The sequence below is a fragment of the Meles meles genome, chromosome 2 (genome assembly GCF_922984935.1).
Source record: "Meles meles chromosome 2, mMelMel3.1 paternal haplotype, whole genome shotgun sequence".
NCBI classification, from domain to species: Eukaryota; Metazoa; Chordata; class Mammalia; order Carnivora; family Mustelidae; genus Meles; species Meles meles.
The window spans coordinates 145,500,465-145,524,147 of record NC_060067.1 but is presented as its reverse complement, the minus strand read 5'-3'; the positions used below and the strand labels follow the sequence as shown (position 1 = coordinate 145,524,147).

The 23,683-nt window shown below is 35.3% G+C and overlaps 1 protein-coding gene across 1 annotated transcript in view; it reads right to left on the bottom strand.

Moving 5' to 3' along the window:
* Positions 1 to 23,683, bottom strand: part of IQCM (IQ motif containing M) — a 306,849-nt gene that overhangs the window by 70,438 nt on the left and 212,728 nt on the right. The window contains exons 6-7 of the mRNA XM_045997420.1: positions 8,467 to 8,477; positions 5,793 to 5,943 (exon numbers count right to left, since the gene is read on the bottom strand). Coding sequence (XP_045853376.1) covers positions 5,793 to 5,943; positions 8,467 to 8,477 — 162 coding nt within the window. The remainder of the gene's footprint in view (positions 1 to 5,792; positions 5,944 to 8,466; positions 8,478 to 23,683) is intronic.

The window sequence follows — 23,683 nt, the reverse complement described above, 5'->3', positions numbered from 1 at the left end:
GGACACAAAATAAATTCTCAGAGCTATCTTCCCTAAAATGTTTCTAGTGGGGCAGATACGGAGTTTCAGAAAGCACTCCTGTAATAGACTAATCTTTCTCAAGGCAAATGCTGCAAAATATTTTGTCTATCAATTTAATAACAACTGTAATTCACAAAGATGCTAGACCTTGGTCACTTACGAAAAAGGGAAAAGATAAGCATAAAACTTCAGAAGATGGAGTCTTTAACCTACAACATAGTGCCTCTTGCATATTTCCTTTATGTTTATTTTATTTGTACCAAGTGTTCACAAATGGGCTATAAACAATGAACACAAATCTTTTAGAATGATATGGGTCACACTGTGGTAATGTTCAGGTGGAAAATAGCAAAGAGAAAATAGATCACAACCAGGGTCTTGATTGATCTTATAGAGCCTAAAACTCTCAATTATCTTTTTCATAATTTTCCTTCTCTTTCCCTCCTCTTCTTCCTCTATGCTTCCTGTCAGAAAACAGCACTTAAATGCCATTATATGCACTAGCCCCATGAGACTGCAGTAAATCTGTGGCTTTCCTTAGATAAGTTCTAAACTGCTGGTTTTAAAACTTAAAGAGATATCATTTCGCAAAAATATTACCAAAATACAAATTTCACTATCTTGGTTCTTTAAATTTATGTTTTCAAGTTTACCTTTATAGCTTCATTGAAGTATAAATGAAACTGCACATATTTAAAGTGTACAATTTGATGAATTTTGGCATAGACTTACTTACATGAAACCATCAGCACAGTGACAATAATAAACTTTCCTATCACCCCAAAATTTCATAACCCACCACATTTCACTTCCTCTCCCCCCATCTCAGGTATACACAGATTTGCTTCTCTCATAAGATTTAGTTTGCATTTTCTAGACTTTTATATAAATGTAATCATACTCTTGACCTCTTTTTTATTTTGTCTGATTTCTTTCATTCAGCATACTCTTTTGAGATTCAGCCATGTTGTTACCTGTTTCAAAACTGTCAATAGTTTGTTCTTTTATATTGCTGAGTAAGAAGTATTCTGCAAGGGTATATCACAATTTGTTTATCATTTCACCTGTAGATAGGCATTTGGGTTGTTTCTAGTTTGAGTCTTTTATTTAAAAATGGATCTATGAATATTCATGGACAAGTCTTTATATGGATTTATACTTTCTTTTGCCTTGGTTAAATATCAAGGAGTGGTATGGTGGGATCATAAAAGAGATACACATTTAAATTTTTAAGAAAATATCAAACTGGGTGTGGTGCATAAACAATAAATTCTGGTACATTGAATAGAAATTTTTAAAATTAAAAATTAAAAAAAAATATTCCATTGTTATAAAGTTACTTTGACAAATCTCCTTTCTCTCACTATATCTCATTTCTCTCTGTATATGTGAGGTATACCTGGAATTTGGCACATTTGTGTTTAGGTGTGTATAGTGATTTGTTGCTCTTTTTCTTCATATTTTTATGTATTGATTTATTTCAAATTATGGAATTTATATCATTTCAATAAACTATAAATCCATTATTATTAAAAAAAGAAAATATCAAACTATTTTGTAAAACATTTTGACCATTTTACATTTTCACTGGCAGAATATTAGTGTTAAAGTTGCCAACCATCCCTATCAGCACTTGGTGTGTTCAGTTTTTAATTTTAGCCATTATAGTAAGTGCTTATTCCATTGTGTTTAATTTACATTCCCCTATGAGTAATAATGATGCACATCTTATCTGGACTTGTTTGCCATTCATATAAATTCTTTTCTCTTTTTATCTTGTGTTTATTTCTAAAATTTTACTTACAGTAAAATTCACTCTTTTGGTATACGGTTCATTTCAACTAATTTTTAGAGTCATGTAACCACTATCATGATCAAGAAACAGAATAATTCCATCACTCTATGAAGTCCCTCATGCTGCCTTTTTGTAACCAAACCCTCCTACAAGCTATAAGCCCTGCAAATCACTGGACTGATCTGTCCTTATAGTTTTGCTCTTTCCAAAATGTCATTTAAATAGAATCTATATATAACCTGTGAATTAGCTTCTTTCACTTAACATGATGCATCTGAAATTGTTGTTGTGTGTGTCAAAAGTTCAATCCATCTTATAGCTGGAAATACTTCACTGTGTACATGTAACAAATTTTGTTTATCTACTCACCAGTTGAAGAATATGTTGTTTCCAGCTTTTGGCAATTAACCCTTTCTTTTATTAAAGATTTTATTTATCTATTTGACAGATAGAGATCACAAGTAGGCAGAGAAGCAGGCAGAGAGAGCAGGGGAGGCAGGCTCCTTGCTGAGCAGAGAGCCTGATGCGGGGCTCGATTCCAGGACCCTGGGATCATGACCTGAGCCGAAGGCAGAGGCTTTAACTCACTGAGCCACCCAGGCACCCCCAGCTTTTGGCAATTAGAACTAAAGCAACTATATACACTTATACATAAGTTTTTGGTCAACAAACAATTTCATTTCTCTTGGGTAATTACACAGAGTAAGGTGGCTGGGTCTATGGTTAGAGTAACTTAACTTTATAAGAAAGCACCAAAATATTTAGAAATTGATTGCATCATTTTGCATTTCTACCAGTAATGAATGAGTGTTTTAGTTGCTCTCCATCCTTGCCAGACTTGGTGCTGTCATATTTTCAAATTTTATTTTAGTCTTTCTAATTGGTGAATATTTCCATTGTAGCTTTAATTTATATTTCCCTAATGACTAATGATGTTGATCATCTTTTCATGTGCTTATTCACAATCTGTATATCTTCTTAGTCTATTTGGTTTTGCCAAAATACAAAGTTAATTCATAGAAGAAGAGTCTTTTCAACAAATAGCAGTAGCACATCTGGATATCAACATACTAAATTAAAAAAAACAAAAAAAATACAAAAACCAAGTACAAAAACAAAAACAAAACAAAAAGCCAATAAAAAGAATAACTCGGGATTTATACTGATATACAAAACCCAAAAGTATAAAATTTCTAGAAGAAAACCTTGTGACTAGAAGTCTGACCAATATATCTTGGCTATCACAATAAAAACATAAAGAATACAAGGGTATCTCCCTGATGCTGAGTGATGTTGAGCACTTTTTCATGTGTCTCTTGGCCATTTGGGTGTCTTTTTTGCAGAAACGTCTGTTCATGTCTTCTGCCCATTTCTTTTTTTTTTTTTTTTTCCCTTTTTATTAATTTTTTCAGCGTAACAGTATTCATTCTTTTTGCACAACACCCAGTGCTCTATGCAAAACGTGCCCTCCCCATCACCCACCACCTGTTCCCCCAACCTCCCACCCCTGACCCTTCAAAACCCTCAGGTTGTTTTTCAGAGTCCATAGTCTCTTATGGTTCGCCTCCCCTCCCCAATGTCCATAGCCCGCTCCCCCTCCCCCAATCCCACCTCCCCCCAGCAACCCCCAGTTTGTTTTGTGAGATTAAGAGTCATTTATGGTTTGTCTCCCTCCCAATCCCATCTTGTTTCATTTATTCTTCTCCTATCCCCCTACCCCCCCATGTTGCTTCTCCATGTCCTCATATCAGGGAGATCATATGATAGTTGTCTTTCTCCGATTGACTTATTTCACTAAGCATGATACGCTCTAGTTCCATCCACGTCGTCGCAAATGGCAAGATTTCATTTCTTTTGATGGCTGCATAGTATTCCATTGTGTATATATACCACATCTTCTTGATCCATTCATCTGTTGATGGACATCTAGGTTCTTTCCATAGTCTGGCTATTGTAGACATTGCTGCTATAAACATTCGGGTACACGTGCCCCTTCGGATCACTATGTTTGTATCTTTAGGGTAAATACCCAGTAGTGCAATTGCTGGGTCATAGGGTTCTTGATTGGATCATTTGTTCTTTGGGTGTTGAATGTGATAAGTTCTTTATAGATTTTGGATGCTAGCCCTTTAACTGATATGTCATTTGCAAATATCTTTTCTCATTCTGTTGTTTTTGTTTGTTTGTTTGTTTGTTTTTTTGTTGACTGTTTCCTTTGCTGTGCAAAAGCCACAGTGAGATATCACCTCACGCCAGTTAATTTTAGCTGGTTAATTTTAGCCAGTTGGAAATGTTAGGTGTTGGTGAGGATGCAGAGAAAGGGGAACCCTCCTACATTGTTAGTGGGAAGGCAAGCTAGTGCAGCCACTCTGGAAAACAGTACGGAGGTTCCTCAAAAAGGAACTTTCAAAAAGTTGAAAATAGAGCTGTCCTACAACCCAGCAATCAACTACTGGGTATACCCTAAAGATATAAATGTAGTGATCTGAAGGGGCATGTGCACCCCAATGTTCATAGCAGCAATGTCCACAATAGCCAAGCTATGGAAAGAGTCTTGATGTCCATCAATAGATGAATGGATAAAGAAGATGTGGTGTGTGTGTATATATATATATATATATATATATATATATATATATATATATAGGAATACTATGAAGCTATCAAAAAAATAACACAAATCTTGCCATTTGCAATGATGTGGGTAGAATTTGAGGGTATTATGCTAAGTAAAAAAAGTCAATCAGAGAAAGACAATTATTATATGGTCTCTCAGATATGAGGAATTTGAAAGGGAGGGCGGGTGGGGGGAAAGGAGGGAAAAATCAAACAAGATGGGATTGGGGAGGGAGACAAACCATAAGAGACTCTTAATCTCAGGAAACAAACTGAAGGTTGCTGGAGGGGGGTGGAAGGGATAGGGTGGCTGAGTGATGGACTGGGGAGGTATATGCTATGGTGAGTGCTTTTAACTGTGTAAGACTGATGATTCATAGACCTGTACCCCTGAAACAAATAATACATTATATATTAATAAATTTAAAAATACGAGGGTAAACTAGACTTCATCAAAATTAAAAACCTCTCTTCAAAAGGCATTATAAAAGGACAGAAAAGACAAGACACAAACTAGGAGAAAGTATTTTTAAAGAATATGTTAAAGGATTTCTATTCAGAATATCTAACAGACTTTTTAACACTGACAAATAAAAAAATATATTAAAAAATGGTCAAGATTTGAACAGATACTTCACCAGCAATGACATACAATGACAAATACATGAAAACATCATCTACTAGAAAAATGTAAATGAAAACCACAATGGAATACCAATACATATCTATTAGAAAGACTAAAACTAGAAAAACTCATTAAACCAAGTACTGATATAGCTGTGGAGTGAATGCAACTCTCATATCTCTGCTGATGGGGAGTATGAAATAACTGAACTACTTTAGAAAACAGTCTAGACACAGATTTGTGCAGGAATGTTCATGGGAACTTTCCTTATATTATCATGTTTTTGAAAGTAACACAAATGTCCATCATCAGGTGAATAAAAAAACACAGTATGTTTCCACTATTCTCGAGGAGGCACCAAAGTATAAAATAACCACTTTTTAAGCTGCAGGCATAATACTTAACAACTGAAATGTATATTCTATAGGGCCTATGTATTACCCTATATTATCTAAGTGACAAATAAGAGTTCTAAAAAGGATCATTTCTTCTTTCTTTTTAAGTTTTTTAAATTAACATGTGATGTATTATTTGTTTCAGAGGTACAGGTCTGTGATTCATCAGTCTTACACAATTCACAGCACTCACCATAGCATATACCCTCCCCAATGTCCATCACCCAGCCACCCTATCCCTCCCACCCCCAACCCCTCCAGCAACCCTCAGTCTGCTTCCTAAGATTAAAGGTCATTTCTTCTATATTATAAAAAGAAATAATAAGATTCAGCATCTTACCTATATATCTGTATCCTTCTTCCCCATTTACTATGGGTCTCAGCCAAGTTGACCTAAGTCGTATATTATTATGCATGTGGGCACCTTGAGGAGGATAGAGCGTAAATAACATTTCAATTGCATTGTACTTCTTGATGAGTTCAGAATATTTCTCATGGTCTGTAAAAAAAAGAATATTAAAAAATTTTTAAATTTTAGACATTGTTATCTAATGTGTTTCTTGTAAGTGAGGTAAATTAAAACTATTTACTAATTCAAATGCTAATGGCTGTGTTGATAGTGTGGGGGGTTTTTTGGCCCAAGGTACTTCACCAACAATCTTATTTTTCAGATAATTCCTAGCAAAAATTAAGGAGTAAGGATTTTACAAATATCATCTTCAAACACTTTAAGTTTAAAGTATAGTTAATAGGTACAGTAAAAAGTAGGGTAGCCAATGAACATCATCCATATTATACATAACATGACCATATATATTTTTTAATTGCCATTAAACAATGAAATCAGATTAATCTGACAAAAATATTGACTCAACATAGAGTTCCCCAAAGTGGAATGACTGAATTAATATTTCTAGGTTATGATCTGTACGAAAATATAATGATATGTATACAAATACTTATATACCACTTACTATATACAAGGAATTTTTCCAAGGGCTTTTTTTTTTTAAAGATTTTATCTATTTACTTGACAGACAGAGATCACAAGTAGGCAGAGAGGCAGGCAGAGAGAGAGGAAGAAGCAGGCTCCCCGCCAAGCAGAGAGCCCGATGTGGGGCTCGATCCCAAGACCCTGGGACCACGACCCGAGCCGAAGGCAGAGGCTTCAACCCACTGAGCCACCCAGGTGCCCCTCCAAGGGCTTTTAAACAGTAATACAGTAATTTTCATAGAACATCTATAAGGCATATCCTATTATTATTTCCATTTTATATAAAGAATTTGAGGCCCAGAGAAATTAAAGAACTTGCCTAAATCTTGCAGCTATAAATGATGCATTAGGCTTTGGATTATCTAAGAAAACTCTGATTTGTTAAAAAAAAAAACATTGTCAACCAAACATAAAGTGTATTAACTAGTAAATGAAGAAACGAGAATTCAAAAGTGATTTGAACTGCAGAGTGAAAAATCTTTGGTTATGGACCCCTCCACTCTGCAACTTCAGTTTTTGGTTGATAAACCATTGCCCAAAATTCAATAAAACAATCTCCTGAGCAATGAATTCAAAGAGACTCTATCTAGAAACATTTCAGAGAAAAAAGAAATACTGATGTAAATCTTCATTTATAACCCTGTTACATTTTCGTCCTTTCTTTCCTGATTTCCTTCCTTTCTTCTTATATTCCTTTATTTTGTTAAATAGTATATTTTGGGTACAGTAAGTATAAAGCAGTATGACATAATGCTTAAATGATTAAGAAGGGAGACTTGCTGGTGGGCTGTGTGCCAGGTATCAATCTATTACCTCACTCCTCATCCACTTTTTACTGTCCTGCTTGTAAGACTAGAACACTTCTTCGCCATAAGGCACAATTTTAAGCATCTTCCATAGAAAACCACAAAGTGAACTAGACGATGAAAGGGCTCTTCCTGTTTTTGGGTAGTTCTCTCTGTTAGCTCTCACAGTGCACAGTACCCAGCAGTGTAGGGCAATTTCTGGGGGGTGTCTCCTGGAACCACCCCCCACCAACACAGACACTGGGAGCTTCTCACCAAGTTTATGGTGCACCACTATCCACATTGTGACACCTCCCTATGGATAGTTCCCCAAGAACCCCAGAAAGTGACTTTCTTATGAGTTCCTCTAGCCTGCTATCTCAGTGAACTTCTCAGCTATTCACTGGGCTAGAGCTATGCCCTCTCCAAGATGTGCTTCCATGGGGGATAGGGGTGGGGGTGGGGTGGGGGTAGAAGGTCTTCTTTAAAATTTGTTCTTTCCAGGACACCTGGGTGGCTCAGTCAGTTAAGTGTCTGCCCTCAGCTCAGGTCATGTTCCCAGGGTCCTGGGATCAAGTTCTACATCAGGCTCCTTGCTCAGTGAAGAGCCTGTTACTCTCTCTGCTCACTCTGCCTGCCACCCCCAATCCCACCTGAGCGCGCGCTCTCTCTCTCTCTCTCTCTGACAAATAAATAAATAAGTAAATAAAAATCTTAAAAAATATTCTTTTTATTCTTTTCCTTGGGTGCTCTGCCTCAGACCTAGGAGTACCTGCCACTACCTATACGTGTACTTCTCAATTTTTTAGAGTTATTTTTACCCCTTGTAGTAGATCATAATTAATAATTCTTTACATTAAGTTCTTCCTGCTCAAATTACTGTGTAGTTTCTATTTCCTACTTGGACCCCAGCTGATATAGACAGACCTGGGCCTTAATGTTCAAATCACCATTAACAAGGTGTGAAATATTAGACAAATCAGTTTACCTTCAGGTGATAATATTTGTCTCATAAAATTGTTGCTAGGATAATCCTAACATTTAGGTGATATAAGATATACAAAGCATTTATATGGCATCATGTCTTTATGTACTAGATGAATGTGTTATCAATTTTCATCTAGGGGCGCCTGGGTGGCTCAGTGGGTTAAAGCCTCTGCCCTCGGCTCAGGTCATGATCCCAGGGTCCTGGGATCGAGCCCCATATCAGGCTCTCTGCTCAGCAGGGAGCCTACTTCCTTCCCCTCTCTCTCTGCCTGCCTCTCTGCCTACTTGTGATCTCTCTCTGTCAAATAAATAAATAAATAAATAAAATCTTTTAAAAATTTCATCTAGTACTATTTCAATAATAACAGAAATGATGAGAGTCAGAAAATAATAAATAATATGTATTGTGTCTTTCAGTTATACACATATTACAGACTTTTCTGCCTCCTTTTAAAAGGGAGAGTTCAAAATTCCTCCATGGAGCACCTATTTTATATGCATGGTATCTGTGTCAACACCCGCAAACATCATCTGTCAAGAGCAGAGAGGAAGCTGGAACTATTATAAAGCAATGCTGAAGAATGAACATGCTCTATTTTTTTCATTCAGTCGTACTTCTTCCAGAAGTTGAGAGGGGAGCTCCTCAGGCAGGGTGTGACTTCCCGAGTTGTAAGGGAGGCTAGGGATACAGCATTGTCTCATGAGAAATCACACAGCAAATAAAATACAATGCTGAAGTTTTCCATGATGGACAAGATAAGGAAACAAGATAGATCAGAGTTTCTTTCTTTGAAGTCATAAAGAAAATTAAAGTAAGAAAAACTAGCAGTAATTGCAGCTATTTAGCATGAAAAGATAGAATTACACTTGAGGTTTCTTCCCTCCCCAACATTTGTATCTTTCTAATCCCTTTAGTTTAAAAAAGGATGTTTAGTAATGTTATTTGATAGGATTATGCTTACTAGTTTCAATAAAGTACTGTATTATGCATAAAAACAAATGTTTCCAATTTCAGGCAAAATAAATGCCTTAAACTAAATTCTCTATGGCAGTAAACATAGAACTGCCACTTTTTCTTACGGGTATATACTGATTAAAGACTAAGCAGAAACACATGAAGTCAGTGGAATGCTGCACTTGCTAGGATAGTAAGACATGGTGCTAATTCTAACAGCAGACTCATATTGAAGGTTTCTAGATCAGAGTCCTGCTAATGTCACCATTTGCCATCAGGTAACAGAAATGAAGGCTTGGATCTTATACAAACAAGGCATTATGATTTTTGAATGATTGTACCTTCCTTCATAATATCAAAGATGATTACAGATAAACATTTTTAATTTCAGAAAACATATAGCTTATAAAACGTGTTCTCTTTCTATTTTATTACATATGTCATCCCAAGATAAAAATAGGAATTTAACTTCTGTTGCTGATATTGATAATTTTTGTTATTTATGGAGCAACTTCCTTTCACTGCACTGCTGAGCCAATACTGCCATATTGGATTCAGATGTTGTAATACTCTTCTCAAGAACTCACAATAAGAGTTCTTATGTACCTCTTCCTCCACAAGCTGTATGTGCAGTAAAACTATGAAGATCTTCCATGTATGTATCCTAGGGTTGGTTCTGTGGCAAAAGCCCACACGAAATTCCTCTATTGCTCCCAGGTCACCAAGTAGTTAATTGTCTTCATTAGAGATAGCAGTGGTTTATAGCAGAGGCTGTGGAGCTGAACTTCCTGGGTATGAATCTGGATCTGCCATTTATGAGCTGTGTGACCTGAAGCAAGTTAGCTAACCTCATTCCAATTCAGTATCATAGTAAAACTGTCCACATTATAGTGTTGTTATGAAGACTACAAGGGTTAATGTAAGTAAAGTCTTTAGAAGAGTATCTAGTCTTTAGAAGAACACCTAGACAATAGCCAGTATTATTTAAACATTAGTTATTACTATCATTATGATGACCTTCATTTAACAGATGCTGGTACAGCCTCTATCCTATTTAGATAATGATAGCAGTTCCAGTCTCTTCCTCCATCTTGCTTCCTTATGGGTGGATGGAAGAAAGGTCAGTTGTCTTGAAGCCATTGCCTTTTCTGATCACTCCTACATTATTTTAGATACTCTATGGGTCAGTGGTTCCTACTGGATGGTGATCAGAAGTTTCTGTTAATTGGTCATTTGTGGGCTACTAATTGGTGTTATGGTGTTCTTCCTTGTCATTATTATTAACAATATTTTGTTGGATCTACGATTTACAGATATTGAAGGACCCATCAATTTACATAGCACTAAGAAATATAAAGGACTAGAAATTTAACTATGGCATACCATTGATTATAAGACATAGGTTAATTTCGGCAACACTAAAATATGAAAGTATGCATCTAGAGTTAACAAAATGTGGCAAAATCAAGCAACCTAGCTACTTAATTGAGACCTCCACTTAGGTAACAAGCATCTCAAAGTTCTATATGCCAAAACATGTCCTATGCCAGGGTTTCTTGTCTTAATAAATAACATTTATCTCTTTTTTTCCTTTCATGTAGATAAAAGTGTTTTCTTTTGAAGTATATAGCTTAATGCATTTAGCAAATGTTAATATAAAGCAAATGTCAAGATATAGAGCATTGTCACCCCAGAAAGATTCCTGATACCTGTTTCTAGTTAACCACCCACCCCTTCAAAGGCAACTGTCATTCTCCCATCTATCTTTATAGTTTTATTCTTTTTTTTAGTTCAATTAGCCAACACATACTACATCATTATTTTCAGAGGTAGTGTTCAACAATTCATCAGTTGCATATAACAATTCATCAGTTGCATATAACACCCAGTGATCATCTCATCATGTGCCTTCCTTAATGCCCATCACCTAGTTACTGCATCCCCTCACAAGCCATCCCTTTAGCAACCCTCAGTTTGTTTCCCATAGAAGAGTCTCTCATGCTTTGTCTTCCTCTCTGATTTCTTCCCATTCAGTTTTCCCTCCCTTTCTTTATGGTCCTCTTTACTGTTTCTCATATTCCTCATATGAGTAAAACCATATGATAATTGTCTTTCTCTGATTGACTCATTGACTAATACCTTCTAGTTCCATCCACATCACTGTAAAATGTAAGTATTCATCATTTCTGATGGCTGAGTAATATTTTATTGTATGTATATAACCATATCTTCTTTATCCATTCATCTGTCAATGGACATCTGGGCTCCTTCCACAGTTCAGCTATTGTGGAACTAGCATCTATCTAATGGTAGACCCTAGAAAAAATTATCGCCTATACTGACACAAACAACTTAGTCTCCTAAATAGTTTTCTTGCCCTTCCAATCTTATCTCTAAATAGCAGCCACAATAATATTTTTAAAATGTATTTTTATACATTTTCTTATTCAATGGTTTCCTGATGTTCTTAAAATAATGTCGGCTCTTTACTATGTCCTAAAAGATTCTGAACATTCTGGCTCTGCCACTTCCTCCACCTCTAACAACCTTGGCTTTCATTCAGTTTCATAAATACACCTTTCTTCCTCCTGCTTCAGAATCTTTGCACAAGATGTTCTACCTGCCTGGCATGTTCCCCTCTCCTTCCCTCCATTACCTCAGCAATTTCTATACCTCCTTCATGTCTCTCCCAAGAGTCTCCTGTGACCATCACCAAACTAGATCAATATACGATCCCAGAGTTATTGTTCTCTGCATGTTTTTTCCATTATGCTTACTGAAGTTCATAATTATATCATTTGTATTATTATTTGATTAAAATAAGACTTTTAGCTTGAGACAGGCCAGGTCCATGACTGTTTGCTGATCCACTCACTGTATCTCCTATCACTAGGAGTGTCTCATACTTACAAAGGATCAATAAAAGGTTTCTAAATTAAATAAATAAAACAATAACTGATAGTATTTTGAGGGAGTTTAGTATGTGGATGGTGGTATACTAATAAACAAGTTATATACATTTGCTAATTTCATCCTAAAAGCACATATATTTAAATTGCTGACAATCCTGTGAGTTTCATATCATCATACTAATATCATATCTTCAGTTTCTGAGGCAGAGGGAGTGTGCAGAGCATTTTCATGGCCTCACAGCTAGTTAATAGTGGAGCCAGGATCTACTCTTCATTGTCTCACTTTAAAGTCTATACTTTTAATGAGGATGCCAGACTGCTTTAAACACAGGGTTCTTGGTATCATGAGACTGTTAGTGGCTTCATAAGTTGCTAGTCACCTGGTGGCCTCTCCCCTTGAAGTTTTCTTCTCATCTTTCCAACTCTTTAGCTGTCCTAGCATAGTCTGCTCATCAGCACTATGACTTCTCTCTCAAAACCAACAGTTCATAGCTCTTTCCAGGCAGTTTTCTAATGTTCTTCTCACAAGCACTTACTTTGTAGAGGCTACTGATGATCTCTCAGGTCAACGCTGTATTCATCAACTAATTAAAACCCTTTTAGTTTGCTAAGGATGTAAACTAGCATAAAATCCCAGTGTGACCTCCATAGCCTCCTCCAGTATTCTCCTGCCTCTCAAATAAGTGAGGTTTCTTATGTTAAATATTTATATTAGATGGTGAATTTTCAGAGAACTCCAAGATGCTCCTCCCTTCTTCTCCCAAACAGGGCACTGTGTTATTGAGAGCTCACTGCTTCCCTCTTGCAGAGCTTGAATCTGAATAGTTAAGGCAGTTGTTCCCAGATTTGTACACAGTAATTTAGTAAGATATTTAGTAAGATATAAATGGGATCTTACTAATTGAATTTATTTGTGTTTGGCAAATATTCTGGTTTCATGGTTATTTTAACATTAATTCATAGTCTTAACAGCATCATGTATTCATGATAGGAAACACTGGAAATACAAAAAAGCGTAAGGAATAATTAATTATTACTTTCAGTATTTGCCAGTTCTAATCCCATGGGCATAATTTTTATTCTCTCAACCCCAAAGAGACCACAATAGAGCATAAATAGTTAGTAGGATGCTTAGTGGCAGATCACTCCTAGAGCAAATAAATATTAAAATATTTCTATTAAAAATAATAAGCTTAGCAGACTTTAAAAAATAAAATATTAAATTTTAAATTGATAAAAGGCAAACCATTTAAGTAATCTGAAGAGAAACCACAGTATAGCCCAAATACCCATTAAGTGATGAATGGATAAAGAGGTTGTAGTATGTACACATACGCACACACACACACACACACACACACACACACACACCACACACAATGGACTTTTACTCAGTCATCAAAAAGAATGAGATCTTGCCATTTGCAATGACATGGATAGAACTAGAGGGTATTATCCTAAGTGTAATAAGTCAATCAGAGAAAGACAATTATTGTGTGATTTCAGTCACACGTAGAATTTAAGAAACAAAACAGGTGAACATAGGGGAAGGGAAGGAAAAATAAAATAAGATGAAATACTGAAAGAGTCAAACCATTACAGACTCTTAACTATAGGAAACAAACTGAGGGTTGCTGAAGGGAAGATGGCTGGGGGAGGGGACATTAAGGAGGACTTCTAAAGTAATGAGCACGGGGTGTTATATGCATCTGATGAATAACTAAATTCTACCTCTGAAAGTAATAATACAGTATATGTTATTATTTTTTAAAATATTTTATTTTATTTTTTTGTTTATTTACAGCATAACAGTGTTCATTGTTTTGGCATCACACCCAGTATTTATTCATTTGACAGAGAGAGAGAGCACAAGTAGGCAGAGCAGCAGACAGAGAGATAGAGAAACAGACTGTCTGCTGAGCAGGAAGCCTGATGCGGGGCTCAATTCCAGAACCCTGGGATCATGACTTGAGCTGAAAGCAGCTGTTTAACTAACTGAGCCACCCAGGTGCTCTATGTTAATATTCTTTAAGAAGTAAGAATATAAAAAGAAAGACCATCTATTACCATAATTTTCTCTTTCTGGAGTTATTATTAAAGGATATTTTAGCACTAAAAATGCAAGAGCAACACAATCTCAGATGAAAGAACAGTATTTACACTGAATGATGAGAACCTTGAGATTCTAGGATTTTTGAAGGTGTTAGTTTTTTTCCTAATGGGCCTGTCCTCAATATAAATCCCAGTACAGACTCAATGTAAATTGATTCTGTATTGAATCAATGTAAATTGTTAGTTCAAGACCAGTCTTAAGTGTATCAGGGAGAGTTAGGGGAATAACAAAGCTTCACTAGTGACCCTCAGTTATTAAATCAGAATGGCAGACCTGGTTATTGGAGTCAATTATTAACATGTATGTACAAGTATGGGTAGAAATAGCTTATCCTTTACCTTTGCCCAGTAGCTACACTACTATGTAACTCAAATTATTACCAAGGTAAAAATATACTTTAAGTCCTTCCTTCAAACACAAAGTTCAAAAGCTAAAAGCAATGGTGATAGTGGAGGTTTTCTTCCATTGTGAACATTATGCTCTCATTAAAATGCTAATTTATCTCTCATGTGCCACTGACAAGTCATGGGAAGCTTCAGTATGGGGTTATCAAATAAGAGTTTAAGCTAGTGGTGAAATCACCTACAACACACTGTAAGTGACCAATTGCTAAATGTTGTACATTTAATATTCTGTCACTGCCACAGCACTTCTATTGCTTTCATTTTCTTTGACTTGAAATAAAAGAATGTCATACTTTTCTGTCATGCCATTTTTATCTAAGTTTTTCTATTTATTAGTAAATCTAACAGAAGGATACCAACTTATCAGTGGAAAAATTGTCTTGAACAAGGGAAATGAATCTAAAGCATCCCCATTCTTAAATTAATGAAACTTTCTTAAATTTAACTTCCTTTAAGAGAGACAAGATCTTAATGATTGTTAATGAAGGAGCAAAACATTAAGATTCAAAACCAACGGGCAAAATGGTTTAAGGCAGTTACACAATATGCCCCTGGATGATATAACCAGTAAATATAAATGCAAGGGCAGTTGATTTTTCATATCATAGTTAAATACTTGGTATGTATCAGTTAAAAATTTGTTAAAGTATAGGCAAATATTAATTTACAAGTTGCTAAAATATAACAAGTATTACTTTTAAATCTTTTTATATTTACTTTTAAATCTCCTCTGTTCATGAAAACAGGCATATATTGTCAATTTGCCAGAATGTTCTTTATTATATAAAGGTTAAATATAAGAAAACTGTGTCCTTGATATATATATATCTTTATGAATCCAATAAGATTTCTACTATAGAATAGAAAATTAGGGAATTGCAGCCATTGGATTACTCAATATTAAAGTACAGTTATTTCAAAAGGTTTACTTCCACAGCAGAACATAGAAAGTTCCTAAGGAAATATCCTAACATTTTAATTTTATTTCCATTGTATTTTTACGTTTTAGACTTAAAAGCAAATTCAATATATTTTCAAATATTTGATAAAGAAAGCTAAAAGACTTTCTCCTTTTTCTGTCTTCATGAAATTTAGATTGAAAACACAGATCCTGGGGCGCCTGGGTGGCTCAGTGGTTTAAGCCGCTGCCTTCGGCTCAGGTCATGATCTCAGGGTCCTGGGATCGAGTCCCACATCGGGCTCTCTGCTCGGCAGGGAGCCTGCTACCCTCTCACTCTCTCTGCCTGCCTCTCTGCCTACTTGTATCTCTCTCTGTCAAATAAATAAATAAAATCTTTAAAAAAAAAAAAAGAAAACACAGATCCTATTAGCATACATAAATTATATAGCTACATAAAACAATACATAACTTTGGTTAATAATTCCAATAGAAATATAAGACTTCCTTATGAGGGACATTTTACTTCTTCTAAAACTCTATGTAAAAAAAAAAATGGTATGTTAAAACCTAAAATAAACTGCTAAAGAAAAGCTCAATGATAGATTTGTGCTTAAAAAAAAAAGCATTTTGTTATTAAACAACAAAGAGTAAGGTAACTTCACATCTAATAACCTGAAAAAAATAATAACATAAAAAAACAGCATATTTAAATACTAATACCTAAGGAAGGACTAATTTTTTTTAAGATTCATTTATTTATTTATTTATTTGAGAAAGAGAGAGGTAGACAGATTATGAGCAGGTGGAGGGGCAGAGGGACAAGCAGACTCCCTGCTGAACAGGGAGCCCTATGCATGGCTCAATTTGAGACCCTGAGATCCTGACCTGTGCTGAAGTCAAATGCTTAACCAACTGAGCCACCCAGGTTCCCCAAGGAGTAGTAAAGATTTAAGTTGGGATTGGTATAGATCAAGTACAATATAAATTATTTTAATAGATGTTGAAAAGGTACTTAATATAACTAAAAATTAATGCTCTTCATAAAAACATCTAGTAAATTTGGAAGAAAATACTTAAAACAAGCATTAGCAGTACATAATAACAAAATTAATGAAAAAACAAAAATGTCCATCATTATCATTATAATCTAATGTCTTGAAAGTTCTAGCCAATGCAGAAGTCAAGAAAAAGATATCATAAAGTCACATCCTAAATGATAGATGCATAATAGTGAAAATTATCATTATTTTCAGGGGGGCAATTACATAGTCATAAAATTCAACAAGATCAGGTGAAATCTATTATAATCTTCAGGAAATATGGCTATAGGTCATAAAATAAACATACAATAATTAATAGTCATAAGAAAAACTTGCTAGAATACATAATAGACAAAGAATATGATTCAACAGTTTTTAAAAGTGACAAAACAGCTGGAAAAAAAAGCTTATGTATGTGTGTGTCCTTGTGGGGTGACTGTCTATATACTAGAAGTCATGCAAACATTGTCTCTATATGATTGGGGTATTCTGGTTAATTTTAAGTATTCCATTCTAAAAATATGACTTTAGGGCACCTGGGAGGTTCAGTGGGTTAAGCCTCTGCCTTCTGCTCAGGTCATGATCTCAGGGTCCTGGGATGGAGCCCTCCATCTGTCTCTCTGCTCAGCAGGGAGCCTGCTTCCCCTCTCTCTCTGCCTGCCTCTCTGCCTACTTGTGATCTCTCTCTCTCTCAAATAAAGAAAAATCTTTAAAAAAAATAAAAATAAAAAAATAAAAATATGCCTTTAATTCTTCTCTGAAGGTCTGACTCTCAGGATGACCAGATTAAATCCATTAACATTACTCTGTTCTGACAAAAGACAAATAAATACTCTTCTCACTTTAATCTGAATACTCTTACTTTGAAAGAACACAATAGCACAAAAAACTCTTAAAACTTAAGAGCACAGTAGCAGTTTTTATTGAACTTATCATACATAATTCAAAATAATTCTTTTCACTTTCTTGAGAAGAATATTTTAATAAAAAAAGTGTAGCTCTTAAGTTGGAAGCATAGAAACTCCAAATAAGTGTGTCACCTTAAATTGTTTAATTAAAAAATTAATTTATAATTAACTAAATTAAATATTAATTATCCAGTCCTCCTCTTCTTATTTCTTTTTTTTAAAGATTTTTTATTTTATTTATTTGACAGAGAGAGAGATCACAAGTAGGCAGAGAGGCAGGCAGAGAGAGAGGAGGAAGCAGGCTCCCTGCGGAGCAGAGAGCCCGATGCGGGGCTTGATCCCAGGACCCTGAGATCATGACCTGAGCCAAAGGCAGTGGCTTGATCCACTGAGCCACCCAGGCGCCCCATTCTTCTTTCTTTTTTAAAAGATTTATTTGAGAGAGCATGCATGTATTTGTGCATGTGCAGGGGGGAGGGGCAAAGGGAGAGGGAGGAATATCCATCAGACTCCCTACTGAGCAGGGAACCTGATTTGGAGCTCAATCTCACCATCCTGAGATCATGACCTGAGTCAAAATCAAGAGCTGGACACTTACTCAACTGAGCTACCCAGGCACCCCAAAACATTTTTTAATATACCAAAACAGAAATATATCTTTAGTAAAACATTAAAATTCCCACAACCTCTAATAAATTTCAAGAATATTTGACAAAAGAAATTAAATTCAGACCTAAATTAGAATATCTAGAACTGATAAAAACTTTCTTCAGATATTGGACCGAAAGGAAGAATCACGGTCCTCCATGACATTTTGAGGGAGTGACAAGACCTATCTGTGTAGATGAACATAGGAGAAGCAGAAAAAGTAACAGAGATACCCAGTTCCATTCCACACCTAGAATGATGCAGAGGTGGGACCAAAGGAAGAAAGATTAATGTCTGTCTTACGTGCACAGTTCATTCACCCCATCCCAATGCCCCTTAGGTCACAATAACTGATAGCATCAAGTCAAAGTCCAAAAATCTCATCAGTTCAAAAGTCCCAAATCTTATTATCAAAATCATCTAAATTTGGTATGGGTGATACTCAGTATAATCCATCTTGGGAATAATTCCTCTCTATGTATAGACCTCTGAAATGTAAGAACACATTGTTTGCTCCTAAACTACGATGGTAAAACAAGCACAAGATAACAGCTAAGACATTTCCATTCTAAAGAGAGAAAATGGGAAGATAAAAACAGGTATTTTTGAAATCCAGCTGGATAAACTCCATTAGATTTCAAGGGCTGGAAATAATCCTGTATGGTTTTCACCTCTGCCCTCTGAATCATCTTTCCTTTTTTCATGAAGAGTACCATGGATTTGTAGCTGAGTAGTTTTATCAGTCTCTGTTCTTTGCCTATAAACTTCTGGGCGTCCAGTAGCCCTCTTTCATTTCATACTGTCTCTGTCCTTTTTGGTCCAAAGTGACCAGGTTCTGCTGGTATAAAGTTCTCAAGAATCTTGTCATTCTCCCATGTAATATACATGGGATTCACCCCATTAGACAATATGCTTCTCCACAAATCTTCCCTGGAAAATCTCACCCTGATTTGTGACTTCTGCCTATAACAGAGTTTCTATGAATCTACATTTGTTTTTCTCTTCAAAGTACCTTTTGGAACTGAATTATCCTTTATATCTTTCTGAGGTATTATCAAAATGTTGCCCAACCACACTCTTAGCTTTTCCTTTAGAGCATGTTTTCCTGATAGCGAATATCTTAGTTTACACATCTTTCACAATTTGAATGACTTGAGAATTTCCCAAATCACCTATTTTTGGTTCCTTTCTGTTTAACAGTTTTCTTTCAAATTATCCCCTTGCATCTCCATGTCCTCATATCCCCTTGCATTTTACCATAAGCTGCAAAAATTAACCAGGCTGCGCTTTGAAATCTTTGCTTGGAAATCTCCTCAGCTGAATGTTCAAGTCATAGCATACAAACTCTACTTTCTACATAACTTTAGGCATAATTCCACTGAGTTTTCTGCCACTATATAACAAGGATCTCCTTTCCCCTAATTTCTAATAATGTGTTCCCTATTTCCTTTTGAGTCCTCAGTTAGCAGTATTTTTAAGTTCTATATTTCTACCAATAGTATGTGATTCAGATATACTCTCAGGTGATGTAGATTTTCTCTACCATGCTCCTCACTTTCTTCTGAGTCCTTATTAGCCAAATCAATAACCTCCATAATTCTTTTATCTGTGTATTCAAGGCAATCTAGACTTTCATTATCAGAGTCTTCAATATTCTCTAGCTTCCATCAACTGCACAATTCCACATTTTTAGACAGTCTTTACCGGTCAGTGTTCAACTAGAGAGGCAGAACTAGGAGGAGATATACATTAAGAGATGTGTTGCTTATACACTTGTGGTGACTGCGTAGACAAGTCCTAAATCCACAGAGCAGGATATCGACAAGGGAGGGCTGGAATTCTTGGGCATGGTTGAAGACACTATACACAGGTACAATTTCTTCTTCAAGGAGGTCTCAGCTGTGTTTTAAAGGCATGCTAAGTGATTGTATCGGGCCTGCCCAGATTACCTAGGATAATCTCCCTTACTTAAAGTCAACAAATTATGTACTTCAATCATATCTACAAAGTACCTTTGTCGAAACACCTACATCAGTGTTTGATTGAACAAGTGGGAACTATAGCCTCATCAAGCTTGCACATCAAAAAGACCATCATGGCACATTTAATCAAGTTAAGGATATAAAAGTAGCCTTTTGCAACCCAAATCACTTCCAACAGGTGGTAATAGATGGCTTCAGTTTTTCAGAAACAAAAGTCAACAAAGAAAGAAAAAAAAAACTTAAAAGGTCTGAGAAGGTGTAATCCAAGAGTTTTAAATGAAGGCAAGTATAAAGATAACAGAAACATTCTCAGGAAATACGGCCCCCACAACCTCTTCCTGGAATAAAACAAAACAATAAAATACCACATTTTATTAAAATAGAGCCAAATAAAATTGAATCAAAACAAAGAACTAAAGAATGAAGAAGCTCATGGTAAAACATTAAGGAAGGGAAGAAGGAAGGGAAATACTGTATGTAGAACCACAGGCTAATCAATTTTAGGACTTACAGAAAATGTGTTATTTGTTAGAAACATTGAAAATATTTTCAAAAATTATAAGATACATTTTTAAGATTGGGAGATGTTTGAGATAAGTAAAAGAAAACTTAATTTTCTCATTTTATTGGTAAGATGTCAATAGATGGATTTGCTAAATTAGGAAATACCTTAAGTATTTAAATTTGTTACATTATTCTTTAAAGGACCAAAACCAATGCAGAATTATCTCTGATAAAGCTAAACTCCCAAAGGATAACATACATGTATTTTATCCAGACACACTGTTGCCTCTAACAATTTAGAAGTCTGGTTACCAATGAAAAGGGAAAAGACCACACATCTATATATTTAACTGCTTTCCCCATTCTCCAAATTAATTAAAGGCATTTGGAAAGAAACTCTCATGAGATACTTCTCCTGTAGATACTTGAATAGAACACTTTTTCTATCATTTAGACATATCATTTTATTCTCTTTTCTAGATCAAAGTAAACATTTATCAATCAGGTTATCTAATAATTGTATTTAGAAGAAAAGCTCTACGATGTTTAGATATTTTTCTGACATCTGAAATAGGAAAGGCAGCAAAATTCCAGTGTTTTGTTCGTCTTGTTTCTTGGAAATATAAGACAACTTGAGTTATTTCCCCTTGGGTTTTTCCAAAAGAGCAAAATTAATTGCTTGAATAAAGATAAGCATATTACATAATTTATAAATGTGTATGCAACTCACTGTCCTGTATTTAATTTCTTTCATAGGGTAACAAGATTAAAGGATAAAGTAAATTAGAGACCTGCTATCTTTCTATTTTAATGGGGCTTTAAAGAAGACTTTGTAAAAAAAAAAATGTGGAAACTAAAGAAAAACAGATTAGATCAAATGGATTGGCAGAAATAATAAACAGATTGTTTTTAGTGGTCCATGGCAAATTGACAGGACATATTAGTTAAATTGATAACAAATATGAGCCTAACATATTGTATTATCTTGATGAAAAGGGGAAAAAGTTAATGTAACATAGTTCGGAAAATGCACTGGAATAATCTTCAGAATAATACAAAGTAAAGAAGAAAAGATAGATGAATTTGACTACATTAAAATTAAGAACTATGGTTTATCAAAAGACCACCTTTCCCCTTAACATCTACTCCCTTTGGGTTGGAAATACCCTTTGTAAGTAACACTAAGTATACTAATGTGGTTCATCATACACTGCAATTAGATCACATTCGCAATGTTCACTTCTTACCTTTAACCTTAAAGTACAGTCAAGAGACAGTTTGTTGAGAACTGTGAATAATAAAACCTAGAAACAGACCTTCAGGAGCACTTTTTTCCTACTCTTCAATGGTTTTCTTCTTAGCTCAAAAATTAGCATTAATTAGATGTAAGTGACTGAGACAATAGTGGCTGAAAATTCACCAAGGCTGTCAAGGTAGGGTAAAATCTGCATTCCTGAAAAAGCTCATGTAGCTATGTGTATGTTTGTGTTTAAATATGTGTATTCATATAAATCTCTGAGTCTTAGACGCCTTAACAGAGGATAGAGTATGTAAATAGTTATTTCTAATATACATTATCAAACTTTTTAGTTGATATATATTTGATTCTCCAGGTATCCAATTTCAAAATCAGAAATGAAAACAGTATTTTAAAGCAGGAATCTGGTGGTTAAAAATAGGATCCTAATAAAAGAAAGCAATAAGGGCGCCTGGGTGGCTCAGTGGTTTAAGCCGCTGCCTTCGGCTCAGGTCGTGATCTCAGGGTCCTGGGATCGAGTCCCGCATCGGGCTCTCTGCTCGGCAGGGAGCCTGCTTCCCTCTCGCTCTCTCTGCCTGCCTCTCTGCCTACTTGTGATCTCTCTCTGTCAAATAAATAAATAAAATCCTAAAAAAAAAAGAAAGCAATAAGATAAAATATATAGCCTTACTCTTGGGCCAAAATGATAAATTACAGGGACCTAATTGAATAGTCCTGCTAAATGTTATCTATGCTTAAGGTAATTGTTACCATCATTGGGTAGTCACACAAGATGTTTTTCTGAGTTCAGCATTTTAATCATACTACTACTGTCTGCATCCCTTTCATAATAGGCTAACAGTGGTATCTCTGATGATTTATCCTAAAATTTTGGGAGTTTGATTCAGATTTTTAAAGGAAGGTTTATGTTTCAAGCATCATCAACATGTTTTACCTATGATGGCAGTTGGGAACAGTAACAGAGTATCTTTTCTTTCTGAGCAATACAACTGCGCATCATTTAGGTTGTCACATAATCTGTAACTGATCTGGATTTTAAAAAATGTTTTCCTCTAAATGGACCCATGAAAAGATGCTCAACATCACTAGTCATCAGGGAAATGCAAATCAAAACTACAATGAGATATCATCTCACACCTGTCAGAATGGCTAAAATCAAGGACACAAGAAACAACAAATGTTGGCAAGGACGTGAAGAAAAAGTAACTGTTGTGCACTGATAGTGGGAATGCAAACTGATACAGCCACTGTGGAAAACAGTATAGCGGTTCCTCAAAAAATTAAAAATAGAGCTATTATATGACCCAGTAATTCCACTACCAGGCATTTACCTAAAGAATACAAAAACACTAATTTGAAAAGATACATCCACCTCTATGTTTATTGCAGCATTATTTATAATAGCCAAGATATGGAAGCAGCCCAAGTATCCATCAACAGACGAGTGGATAAAGAAGATGTGAGACAGATATATATGTATCATGGATGGATCTAGAGGGTCTATTTCACTTAGCAAGTGAAATAAGTAAGCCAAAGAAAGGCAAATACCTTATGACTTCACTCATATGTGGAACTGAGAAACAAAACAGAGAGAAAAGAGACAAATAGAAAAACAGAATCTTAAATCTAGAGAACTGATTGATGGTTACCAGAGGAGAGGTAGTTGGGAGGGATGGGTGAAATAGGTGAAAGGGATTAAGATTACACTTACCACGATGAGCAATGAGTAATATATAAAGTTGTTGAATTATTTTATTGTAAAAACAAACAAAAAAGAATTGTACATATAATTTTTAAAAAAGATTAAATGAAATAATCCTTGTGAAACACTTAAAATAGC